At 43.9% G+C, this 12,474-nt stretch overlaps 1 protein-coding gene across 4 annotated transcripts in view; it reads left to right on the top strand.

Moving 5' to 3' along the window:
- Positions 1-12,236, top strand: part of SMAD9 (SMAD family member 9) — a 64,509-nt gene extending 52,273 nt beyond the window's left edge. For all 4 annotated transcript variants that reach the window (XM_047756024.1, XM_047756026.1, XM_047756025.1 and 1 more), the window contains 2 exons: positions 7,860-8,116; positions 10,348-12,236. In XM_047756024.1, the coding sequence (XP_047611980.1) occupies positions 7,860-8,116; positions 10,348-10,491 (401 nt within the window). In that variant the 3' untranslated portion in view covers positions 10,492-12,236. The remainder of the gene's footprint in view (positions 1-7,859; positions 8,117-10,347) is intronic.
- Positions 12,237-12,474: the final 238 nt, after the last annotated feature.

Below are 12,474 nucleotides of genomic sequence, written 5' to 3'. Positions count from 1 at the left end.
CAGATGGTTGGCAGTGTCTGCTTGAGGCCTGGCTGTCCCCCTGATGCTCTGGTGACCCAGGTGTAAAGAGCCTTCAGAATCATCTTTTCTCTCCTCACAGGCCTTTTTTTTTTTTTTTTTCAAATTTCCCAGGGAGAGTCATTATTTCACTTGTGATGCATTCTGTGTTCTTGCTAATGGGCCTCCTAAATGTCTCCTGTTGTAAACCTACAGACCATCGATTAGAAACAGGCTCAATCTGTTCCCTGAGTTGACTCTTAATGGCGACAGTTACTTTGTGTTTCTTTTACGCTGTATCTTTCCATAGTGGCTTTGAGGGGCTTACAGAAAGACATCTTTGCAGTGAAATGAGAAGTTGAAAATCAGAAGCTGGGGGTGAGTGGAGGAGAAGCATACAAGTATGTCATCCCTAAGGGTTAGGATGGTAATGGCGATTGTGGTTAAAATTTTCCCCTGGGCTTCCGGACAGGGAGGTCAGAAAAGGGATGCAACTTTTATCCCAAAGGGGGAAAAACAGTCATTTCTCCAAGGAAATAATATTTTGACTGGGTTCTTAAATTTTCCAGGTATGGTTTTTTCCCTTCAGATGGTTTTCATGAGAATCTTCAGGTGAAACCTAAAGGTAGAACGTTGAAATGTAACGCTGTCGAGCCGTTCACCGAGGGGCTCTGCAGATTGCCCTGCCGATTAGGCTTGTGCTTGTACCACTTGATCTAAAAACAGCATGACAGCATGTAAGGAGTGTGGACCACCTTCAGGAAGCCATTCTGCAAGTAGCTTGGGCAAGGTGCTGCTGATGTGGACGGACAGACAGTTGGTGTCATATTACTGACTGAGAGGCGACCCACAGGGTTTAAAAAAAAATAAAGAGCAAGATCCAGGACTGGGGACCTGTTACAAAAACCAGAAAGGCTAGGAAATGGTCGCCTGGATGGACGGGCCCTCCACCCTCATCGTGGTCCCCAAGGCAAAGGCACATTTATCTCAGAAAGCTGCTTTGAAATTGCCTCAGTGCAAAAGAAAAGATTTTAAAGGGGCTACAAGCCATGCCATAAAGCACAGCATGAAATATTTTTAAAGCCAGAGCTGTCAGTCTTCCGTGAGGATAGGGGAATCTCAGGTGTACCCCCCCACCCCTGACTACCTGGTTCTGAGCTGCGTGACTTCCGGGAGCACCAGCCTCAGTAAGTTTACAGCCAAATGCATCCCAAGGTTACTGAATAAGCTAATTTGCTCAGTGGAGTTAATTACTAGAGACGCTCAGCCGTCAGACATTCATCTCACAAATATTCATTGAGCATCTCCTCTTAGCCAGGCAGTTCTGTCACTAGGGATGCAGCAAGGGAAACAAAACAAAATAAAAATTCCTGGCTTTGTGGATTACATATTAGTAATGAAAGACAAACAAGAGATTACAAACACACACACACAATGTCAAATTATAAGTGTCTAGAGGAAGATAAAGGAGGGGAAGAGAGTGGGGAGGGTAGCTAGGGCAAGCTTCCTAAGAAGGTGACACGTGAGCAGAGAGTAAAGTGTGCGTGCTAGAGGGGAGAGCTCTTCAAGCAAGGGGAACAGCAGGAACACAGGCCCTGACACCTGCCTGGCACAGTGTGAGGAATGGCAGGAACACAAAGGTGAGTGGAACAGAGTAAGCAAGAGGCTAAGGAAATCATAGAATAGGAGGGGACAGGACCAGGTCAAGGTCTTTGAAGCCATGTGGAGTGCTTCAGCTTTGCCTGTGTGACGTAGGAAGATAGCTTTAGGTTGGAGTTTATAAAAGGATCCCCTGGCTGTTGTATTGAGATGAGACTGTGGAGGTGGGTGGGACAAGACTGGGAAGTATCTACAGAGAAAAATTCTTTTATTATAGTTAATGATGAGCTATTTCTCCTCTCAGTAGTTACAGTTGCTTTGAGGTCACTTCTGGTTTGTGTTCCTTGCTGCTTAAGTTGAGAGAGACAGCTGGCCCTCTGAAGGACGTTCTCACCGCCACCCTGTCAGCGGTGCATGTGTTTTTCCGTAGCAGTGATGGTTTATGCTGACTCACTCACAGCTTTCATCCTGCTTTCCATCTAATGTGACACAGCGTCAGGCAGTGGGGCTGGTATGAAGCCTTTGTTTGCAGCCTTGCAACAGTTAACAAATCTTTTGCTTTGACCTCTATAGCCAAGTGCTTTTAAATAGCAGAGGCTACTGCTTCAACATCAGAGGGAGGACCTCACAGACCCTGCAGCACTGCATTCTAACATAGGTCTGTCCATGTTCTTCCTTGAAAACCAAGCAAAGCACTCAAACTCTTTCGAACGGCTGGTAGCTGCCCCCATGGATTCCCTAATCTATGGGAAGCAGCCTGGAAGGCACTTACAGGTGTTACTTTTCTTGTCACTCATTTTCCAGAGGAGACAAGGGCAGCTCAGAGAGTTGAGTAGCTTGCCTATGGTCCCATGAGTAATGGTAGGGCTAAGCTCATGGCTTGTCTCCTGGGTCCCGTGGCTCCCCTCTGCTGGGAGGGGGGTCCCTCCTTGCTCTTCTGTCTCAGCACCCCTCTTAAGTCACTGGTTGAGGAACTGAATCTTTGTACATGGAACAAAAACGCCACATGCCACAGCCACGGTACATCCTAATCAACCCTGAGGTGATGAAATAAGGCTCTAATAGTACTAAAGTGGTGACATTTTACAATTATATGCTTTAAAAATGGAAATCAGAGATTTCATATTTTCCTTACAGGAATATTCCAGAAAAGGGGGGTTGTGGTTATAAGGATCTTTTTAGAAAAAAAGGTGAAGACCTGCTGACGTATCACACTTATTTGTGACTGCACAAAATAAGGCAAAGATTATTTCCTGATGGTTTGGATTTCGATCATTGGAGTATACAACGTGCCTGCTTTTCTAGAGTGGCTCTTAGGATGGCCCTGATTTCCAAATAATGAGGAAAACCACAGTTTTGAATGGACTGCATGAGCGTACGTGTGCTTTTAAGGAGATTGAGGTTGGATTATATTTCCTAGAGATGCACGACTTAATATAATCATAATCAACAGCAGTGTCACCCCTAAGCGCCTATGATTTGCGCTGTAACTGAAGGCAGCGCCACTGACCCTTGCAATGACCTGTGCCAGGTTCTCAGTGTGAAAAGACCCTCGGGGCAGGATGGGCATGTTTCTCCTTTGTGGCTGCAGACAGGCTGCATTGTCTGGCTGCTAGCTGTGCTTCCCCTCGTGGGAGAAAGAGTAGGTAGTTATGATAATTCTGGAGGCATTAGCACCAGATGATGAATTTGCTGAAGCAAACCAAGACCTTCCCGAACATAATCATCATAGATTCCAGATCAGCTTTTGGAATTTGTGTTCTTCATCCTTTTATGAATCTTTATTTTCTTGCACTTTTCAAGTGGTTCTGTAGAATTCTAGTAATGCTTCCTATTTTGTGAAAGACATTAGTCCTGAAGGCATGGTTTGGCTTGTCCGTTCCTTAGAAAGTGGGCCTGCACGTCAAGGTGATTTGGGGATTGCTTCCTTTCCCAATGGATTTAGTTTCCCCATCTCAAAATGTCCTTTGCCTTCGGACTTTGAATGTGTATAAGGCTTCTCATCCCTGAAAAAGCAAATCCCGGCAAGTTTTAACACCGACCGCCGAACGTTGTACTGTTGCAGTTTTACACAGGATATTGTAGAATCCTTAAAATGTTCAAAATACTTTAACACATGAAAAACAGGTTGTGAAAGATCCTGTAGAGTGTGATCCCAATTTTGTTTAAAACATGCACATAAAAGACTGAAAGGTCTATGATAAATGTTAGCTTTGATCATTTCTGGGCTGTGGATTTGTGGCTGATTTTTATTCTTTGCGTCTCTGTGTGTTCTAAGTTTCCTCTAGTGAGTTTCTTGCTCCCGTGAGGATGGGTTGGGCTGGGATGGCTGCACTTGTGCTGAGAGAGAAAACATCCCGGTGCACCCACCCCGGCAGAGTCACTGAGTATGTGAACGCAGGGTGGGGCATTCAGTAGAGTTCAGTTGGGCCCAAAGCTGCTTGTTTATCACATTGTTCAGAGAGACTTCAAGTCTTCAACTCCAGCTTTAGAGGACTGACTTAGCTGAGAGCCTAAAGGCCAGCTCTCTGTGAATTGGAAGGAGTCTCTTTCTCAAGAGAAGTTACTGCCATCTGCTGGAGAAGTCTTGTGATAATTACACAACTCTCTCGGAAGACTGAGGCACAGCCTGGGTTTGTGCAGTGCAAAATCCTGGGCACAGTCCTGGGTGGGCTCACCTCCATCCTATGGACCAAAGCCCTGGTATAGATCAGGAAATCTCTATTTTTATATTATTTTTTGTCTTACATTAAAACTTTTTTTTTGATTTTGGAAAATTTCAAAAATACACAAAAGTAGAGTCATGGACTAAATCTTCATATGACCAACTCCAGTTTCAATAATGAGTCACATTCTGTGCCATTCTTTTCCTCCAGCCTGCCACAGTATTTTTTTTTTTTTTTTTTTTTTTTTTTTTTTTTTTTTTAGGGCTGCACTCTCAGCATATGGAGGTTCTCAGACTAGGGGTCTAATCAGAGCTGTAGCCACCAGCCTATGCCAGGGCCACAGTAATGCCAGATCCAAGCTGTGTCTGCGACCTACACCACAGCTCACGGCAATGCCGGATCCTTAACCCTCTGAGCGAGGCCAGGGATTGAACCCTCAACCTCATGGTTCCTAGTTGGATTTGTTTCTGCTGCGCCATGACGGGAACTCCCACAGTATTTTTGCAAGAGTATTTTAAAACAAATATCAGACCTTATATCCTTTCTCCTGTGTGTCTAAGTACGTGTCTAATGACATAAGGAGCTTCTGAACGTATCATCAGAAGATACTTTCTTAAAGTTCCAGATGATCCTGACAACCAGCCCAGTTTTTAGAATAGGCATTCAGAAAGTAGGGCAGCAAAGGTAAGGGGAAGATCAATCACAGACTCCAGGGAGGATGTTGAGTTTGTGCTGGTAGGTTCAGGGTGTTTTCTAAGCAAAGTGCAGAGCCATCAGGGATCTGAGCAGGGCCGTGGGTAATGAGAGTGCTTTCCCTCCCTCCCACTCAGGAGGGGATCCGTGCATCTTCCTTCCACTTTGGGATGCTGGCTCCCCCCTCTGACTGGTAGTAGATTCCAGAGCTTTGGCATCTGCTCACCAGCCTAACAAACCTGCCCTCCTCTGTCTGCTCCATCATCTGTCATTCAAGGCTGCAGAAGACGACCAGAGAGGAACAACCTGCAGTCCGACTCGACAGACCCAAATCAAACCCTGAGTCCTAATTAACCACTACACGGGACTCCAGACTCCCTAATCTCCTGTAGGTTGGGTGCAGGCACTCACAGATGGAAAACTGTGACACAGCCCAAGGGAGATGTAGTCCAAGGAGTAGGTAGAACTTACCTGAGGACTACGTTGCCCAGCTTCTCTCTCTCTCTCTCTCTCTCAGGTGGCACCTTCTTTGGGCATTTATCCTAAATGTTCTCTATTCCCTGTGCCAATCTAGCATCTCATACATGTGGTTTCAAGCCACTTTTCTGGCTTGTCAAGTGGATGCAAATAAAATTTTTAGATGCTGCTGTCTTTAGCCAAAACCTAGCCTCCTTCACACCGGGGTTAAACCCCACCCCCCCATACTGGTGCTCAGAGCCAAGCGCATCCCGTTGGCTCTGCCCCTTTTTCTCACTCAGGAAGCAAAACTGCTGCTTCCTCGTCCAGGCTCTTCTCTGCTTTCCATGCTCTGTCAGCATGTCTGTGGTTGCGGATAAGAATTTAACGGGATTGAAAATCATCCCCTAAATAAAGACCAGAGTCAGGTAGCAAAGATCTTATCTACCCTCCTTAATAGATCTGGGAGGATTATATATGTGAAGGTCATTCAATTCAAAGACATGCTAAACGCTTAGCAGCCTCACGCTGTAGCTCTTTTACCACTTGCTGTCTCTCTCTGCAAAAACCACAGACCCCCCCCCCCCCCCCCAGAGGCAGGCCTTCCCCTGGGAGTGTTTCAAAGAAGTGGCTGGGATTTGCCTCGGCCTCACCTCTTACCTGTCGGTCAGTGCAGCCACGTAACTGTGTCTTAGCCAATTAGGACTGTCCTTCTACCTACTCTTCAAGGCCAGGGCTACGGGTGTTAGAGGCCAGGCTGCTCAGGGATGTGAATAATGGAGATGAGAAAGAAGAGGAGGGCGAGGAAGGCTGAGCAGAGGAGGGGAGTGGTCTCACCTGGGCGGCCAGAGGGAACCTTGACCCCAATATCACAGGCTCTACTTTCTCTTTGTGACCCTGGATCAGTTTCTTCAGACTATGTTGGTACTTGTGGTTGGAAGACATAATACTGAAAACCGTACTTTTCTAAAACTATTACGGGAAAGGAGATGGGAAACGGAAATCATAAAGCTGGCGGGAAGTAGTCACATACAATGAAAATTGCCTCAGTGGCTGCTTAGAACCTGACAGAGAGCATCTTTCCCAAATGTACGGTTAAGCTCCCTGATGGCCTGGTGCTTAAGGATCTGGCGGCGTCACCGAATGCGGAGTTATGCAGAGTACGGTCTGAGCACCCCTGAGGTCTTGCAATTTCATTTATTTAAAAAAAATTTTGTTTTTAAAAGATCCCAAATCTTTCACGTGAAGTATTTTCAGAGCCATGTCTTTAGCCCCGTGTCACCGCCCGGTGATTGATTTACAGTCCTGGTGTAGTGCTCTCAGAACTGTTTCTGCTGCAGGTTGGAGGACAACTGTTCTGGTGCAAATACTCCCCAGTCCCTTGCTGTCAATTTATGTTGAATCTGAAACCCAGACATTTGGAGGGAAAGCATCAACTAAAACTTAATTTGGAGTGAAGATGAGTGCGAGGCAGCATCCTCAGAAAGCGCTTTGCCTTTTAGCTCTGAGACTGGGAAATAAAGTAGCATAAACCACATTTTGATTGTGTCTTTATATCTGAAAAATGTGGCACAAATTTCACAGGTCATAGGTAAAAATGGGGTTATTTCTATGATCTATAACTGTAAGTGATAAGCTTTAAAATGGAATAGATCTCTCAGGTCTTTCCTTTTTGTCTTTTTAGGGCTGCACCTGCAGCATATGAAGTTCCAATGCTAGGGGATGAATTGAAGCTGCAGCCGCCGGCCTACACCGCAGCCACAGCAATGCGCGATTCTAGCTGTGCCTGTGACCTCCACCGAAGCTCACAGCAACGCCGGATCCTTAGCCCACTGATCGAGGCCAGGGATCAAACCTGCGTCCTCATGGATGCTAGTCAGATTCGTTTCTGCTGAGCCACGATTGGAATTCCTCTTTGAGGTATTTCTTAAAAGAAGTGGATTTATAATTGTTGATAAAATAAAATTTGAACTTCATTTATTGTCCCCTCCAAAGTGGGTTTAGGGTATGCAGTTAAGTAACATTTCCATGGTACTGTGTGTGTCCACTTCTTTTTTTGTTGTCGTTGTTCATATATACACCTGAAGGTCTACTTGGTGTTTGCTGCATTATGTATTTATTTAGCATCTAATATTATGAGATCTTCCTTTTAGAGTGAACACGCATGCAATTGAGAAAGTGACGGGAATAGCGCAGGTAGACAGGAGCCTACCTCTTTGTTCTTGGCAATGATTGTAAGCCTGGGTTGCAAGCCACTTTGAAAGGGCAAAAACACGGATTATATGTAAAGCAGCCTTTGGGGCACACATCGGACTAACCTATGATTGGTGCTACAGGTTAAGCTGTAGTTGATAGTCTCATCTCTTGAGGTGGCGAAGGTGGATGAGAAGGGACTCTGATCAAAGCTAACTCTGCTGCTGGTGTTTGAAGACTGTTTTTGCCCCGTAGGCGTGCATCTCTACTACGTCGGGGGAGAGGTCTACGCAGAGTGTGTGAGTGACAGCAGCATCTTTGTGCAGAGCCGGAACTGCAACTACCAGCACGGCTTCCACCCGGCCACCGTCTGCAAGATCCCCAGCGGCTGTAGCCTCAAGATCTTCAACAACCAGCTGTTTGCCCAGCTGCTCGCTCAGTCCGTCCACCATGGCTTTGAGGTCGTGTATGAGCTGACTAAGATGTGCACCATCCGGATGAGTTTTGTCAAGGTAAGGAGCGCTTGCTGCCCGTTGTAAGGTGGAAAATGAGAAATAAACCCAGAGTGCTCTTTGGTGGATGTGGTGGTTAGAGCCAGTGCAAGTAGACAGCCTTTTGGGGGGAGACTCTGTTTCATTGTTTTTCAGAAGACCTCCTCCGTGAGTGTGAAATCTCTCTGTTTACCAATTTGAAGAAAATTCTGAAGCATATTACTTTTGGAGGAAAACTCATTAAGATAGCTGATTTTTATTTAATGCTGAAGATGAAGTGACAATGATAATTGCATAGGACTTAGGGCTGTAGCGGTTTCTTTATCCCTCACAGTGCTGAGCATTGCTGTCACTGAGTAAATGTTGTGAATTTACCTGAATCAAATAAGACATTCTTCTTAACTCTTGCAAAGCATATAGGCAGATGGAAGAAATTATATTTATAAGTAAGCCCCAAACAGATAATGTGAATTAAGTGCTCTTCATAAAAGTATGAATAAATTGGGATAGAAACACTAGGGGGGTTGTAATTAATTCTGAGACAGTAGTAGATGTTCTGTTTATGAATATTTGTTGAATTTCTCAACCTAGATCTTATTATAGTTGATGTGAAGGTTGGAGAATGGAGGACCTACCTAGTGGGAAGGTAAATAGATGGATTTGCACATTGAAGCTGAAGACTTCAGGTTCATTGTCTGTATTTCATCTCTTACAAAGCACTTGCAGATAATTCTAGTATTTCAGAATCTGAGCTTGGTTATTAAACTGAGAATATGTGGCACAGTTTCCTCCTTGTTACATTATCCAAGGAGTCAGGATGGCTTGTTCTAGGTTTTTTCAAAGTAAAGCTTATTTATGAATCCTTTAAAATTACCATATAAAATGTGTCTTGTTTTTCTGTACTCTTAATTATGTTTTTATTGCATTTATAATTTTAGTAATTATTTAAAAAATAAGAATAGAGAATATCATTTTAAATTTACAAAATGGCTTCTTAAATCCATTTCTTTCATGGTGACAAAGCAGTTTTATTCAAATTTACTGCCAAGCTTTAAAAGCATTTTACATTGTGAGGCAATTAACAGATACCTGAAAATCTTTTCAAATGTTCTGAGGCCTTAGAGCCAGCAGAGGGCGGTAAATTCCATTAATGAACAATCATTTGACTTGTTATTTCTTTCCAGGTCTGTGTTTTTAAAATTAGGATGAAATGCCAGTATCTCATAGAAATCTGATTTTCCTAAGATCAACTAAATGTATTTCTCAGATATGCAACTTTTCAGTTCATAAAACTACAGGATTCACAGAAAGCAGACTGTTACTAATATTGCAGGGGCTTAAAAAAAAAGCCTTAGCAAGTAGAACTACAGAGGATCAGTTTAAAAGAAATTTACACATTCTTTTTTTTTTTTTTTTTTTTTGCTATTTCTTTGGGCCGCTCTCGCGGCATATGGAGGTTCCCAGGCTAGGGGTCGAATCTGAGCTGTAGCCACTGGCCTACGCCAGAGCCACAGCAACGCGGGGTCCGAGCTGCATCTGCAACCTACACCACAGCCCACGGCAACGCCGGATCGTTAACCCACTGAGCAAGGGCAGGGACCGAACCCGCAACCTCATGGTTCCCAGTCGGATTCGTTAACCACTGCGCCACGACGGGAACTCCTACACATTCTTATTATGAGGAAAAATTGCAACCCTGTGAGGTGATGGATGTTAACTAAATTTACCATTATCCATTTTTACTGTCTCTCCTGAGGAGGGTCAGAAAGGGCAAATTGCCGGAAGTGAGCCAGAGAGAGAGGGGGGAGAAACAGGCTTTATTAACCAGCCCTGAATAAATCAAGAGCGCCCTCAACTTTACAACGTTCAGATCCAGTCATTGGTCTGTAGTGAGCAAGCGTTTTGTGCAAAACGCTATCTTCCGAATTAAGGTGAACACAAGTTTAAGCTCCTTTCCCTGTGGATGAGAAAATGATTTGCCGGCGTCTCCAACGTGGCTGGATCCCAGGCCCTCTCTGAGGTCATGAATTTAATTGTGAACCCAGGAGGAAACCATTGATGGGGACTCACCTTAGGGTGCCTGGTTGATGCAAAAGTTGTCCTGATCTTGTGAGAATGCAGGGTTCGCATTCTTGGGTCCCAAGAGCCGGCCTGTGGGTGTGTGGGCCGAGTCCACCCAGGCTTTTTTCTCTCGCCCCTGGAGGCCTCTGTAAAGTCTGGCACAGTCACTCGGCTTCCTTCTTGCTTTTCAGGGTTGGGGAGCTGAATATCACCGCCAGGATGTCACGAGCACCCCCTGCTGGATTGAGATTCACCTTCATGGACCACTGCAGTGGTTGGACAAAGTTCTGACTCAAATGGGCTCCCCACACAACCCGATTTCTTCAGTGTCTTAACAGTCGTGTTTTAATCCACATTTCTGTAGATTAGATGCTGTTGCAGGCAGTGGCTTATGTCATTTCAGATTTGCAGCTAACTGAAGTTTCTAAGTACATGTATAAATCCATATAATATATGCTATTCATATTTTGTATCACTTCGTTTTGTGCTGTCTAGTTAGCCTGATGCCAAGTACAGTGCAATTAGAAGAGCGGGTTTTTTGCACCCGTGCTCTAATAAGCAGCAGCTGCTTTTGTGGGAGGAAAGAAATGAGAGGCAACTCTATGGAGAGTATTTGAAGGGTGTTGGCAGAATAAAGGCAGCTTTCATCCGCCATGTCCTATAAGGCATGTTGTGTGACCAATCCGGAAAAAAAAAAAAATTAAAACTGTTCATGTAGCAAAAATCAGGTACTGGCAAGCACTAGAGCAAATAGCACTTGAACACAAAACAAAGCTATCAAACCCATACAATTCAAATAACCTCACTTTCAGTGTGACTGGCCAAACAAACAAACAAACAAAAAAAAAATTCAAGCTTTTGAAGTCAGTTATGTAAGATAAGTCGCATAAGCTTTATTTCTGAGGTTGAAATACCTGTAGCTGGACTATTGTGATGATGTGAACGGTACATTTTAGACAGCTTTAAACTGTGATTGGGAAAGAAAGAAACTGTGAAGCTGAGAGTCATATTGCCTCCTTATCTACCACTGTAAAAAAACAAAAAAGAGTGAGTCCAATTTGGGAAGATATATATGAAAATAGCATGAAGTGAGCTATATCCCCCAGTTTGCAAAATAAGACCAGAACTTGGTCCCAGAATCACCCACAGAGACGCCTGCTTTCCACGTAGGAAATTGGATTCCTTTTTTCCCAGTTATTCATGTCAGACAGCTCTGCAGAGTTTTGAGTCTGCATGGTGAGCCTTCTGGCCATGTGCATAAGTCCTGGATGCAAACGAAGCAGGTGAAATAGGAGCGTTGGAGGAAAGCCCCCTGGGTTCACTTACGCCTTCTCCCATTCCCATGTTCAAAGTCTCTGGGCAAGGGTACTCCTTTTGCCACATTTTCCTCACGTGTTGGCAAGTATTAACTATTCACAGAGGTACTGAAACAATGGTGAAGCCTTTGAAAGATCTGGACACACTGCTGGGATCAAATTTTTGAGTTATTTAACTTCGTGTCTCTACGGATTAAATGATCTGCTGGTCACAGGTGGGTAGCTTCTTATAAAGCTAAAAGCCTCATGCCTGGAAATAACTTCCCCAAATAAGGTAATAACTATAATCCCTCTCATTTTTGGGGAACAGTGGTACTGAATAATAGGACATTAAAAAAAAAATATATATATATATATATACACACACATTACGAAAAACCTGTTCTTATCTACCCTTGGATGATAAAGAGAGGAAAATTCCCCAAATTTCTAGGTACTTTGATATATATAATTACCACCCACTAAACACTGCACTGCTTGGAAAAATATTTCACACCCTCTTAAAAATGTATAATTTAAGAAGGTAATTATGCTTGTAACAGACGGTACTTCAGTGATCCGAGAAGTTTCTTCATTTATACATTCTGTCTCTGCTCTTTCTAGCCTTTGTGCACACAGTAGTTGTTTCTCTTTAAATTGTACTCAAGGTAGGAATGATCATGTGAAAAAGATGTACGTGTGAGCTACTACTGTCACCTCGTGTAATGACTAGAGTTATCTAATAGGAACTTTCATATAAATAAATAGAAAATATTAACCTTTTACATGAACGCTGGTGGTCCACTTAGTGTTTAGAAAACCCCGTCGTTTATTGGTTCGTCACCTGTGTACACGGGCACAGCATTAGGAACTGTGGAATCAAACGCCAACAAGATCGTCCCTGCCCTCTGGAGGTGAGAGACTACAAGCAAATCTGTTTGTAGAATCATCTTCATGTTTCCAAACTTCTAAAACAAAACAGCCAGTCTTTCTTATGCTTGAAAAATATGCGATTCTTCGTTA

Source organism: Phacochoerus africanus, chromosome 13 (assembly GCF_016906955.1).
Source record: "Phacochoerus africanus isolate WHEZ1 chromosome 13, ROS_Pafr_v1, whole genome shotgun sequence".
NCBI classification, from domain to species: domain Eukaryota; kingdom Metazoa; phylum Chordata; class Mammalia; order Artiodactyla; family Suidae; genus Phacochoerus; species Phacochoerus africanus.
This window is presented reverse-complemented; position numbering and strand designations above follow the sequence as displayed.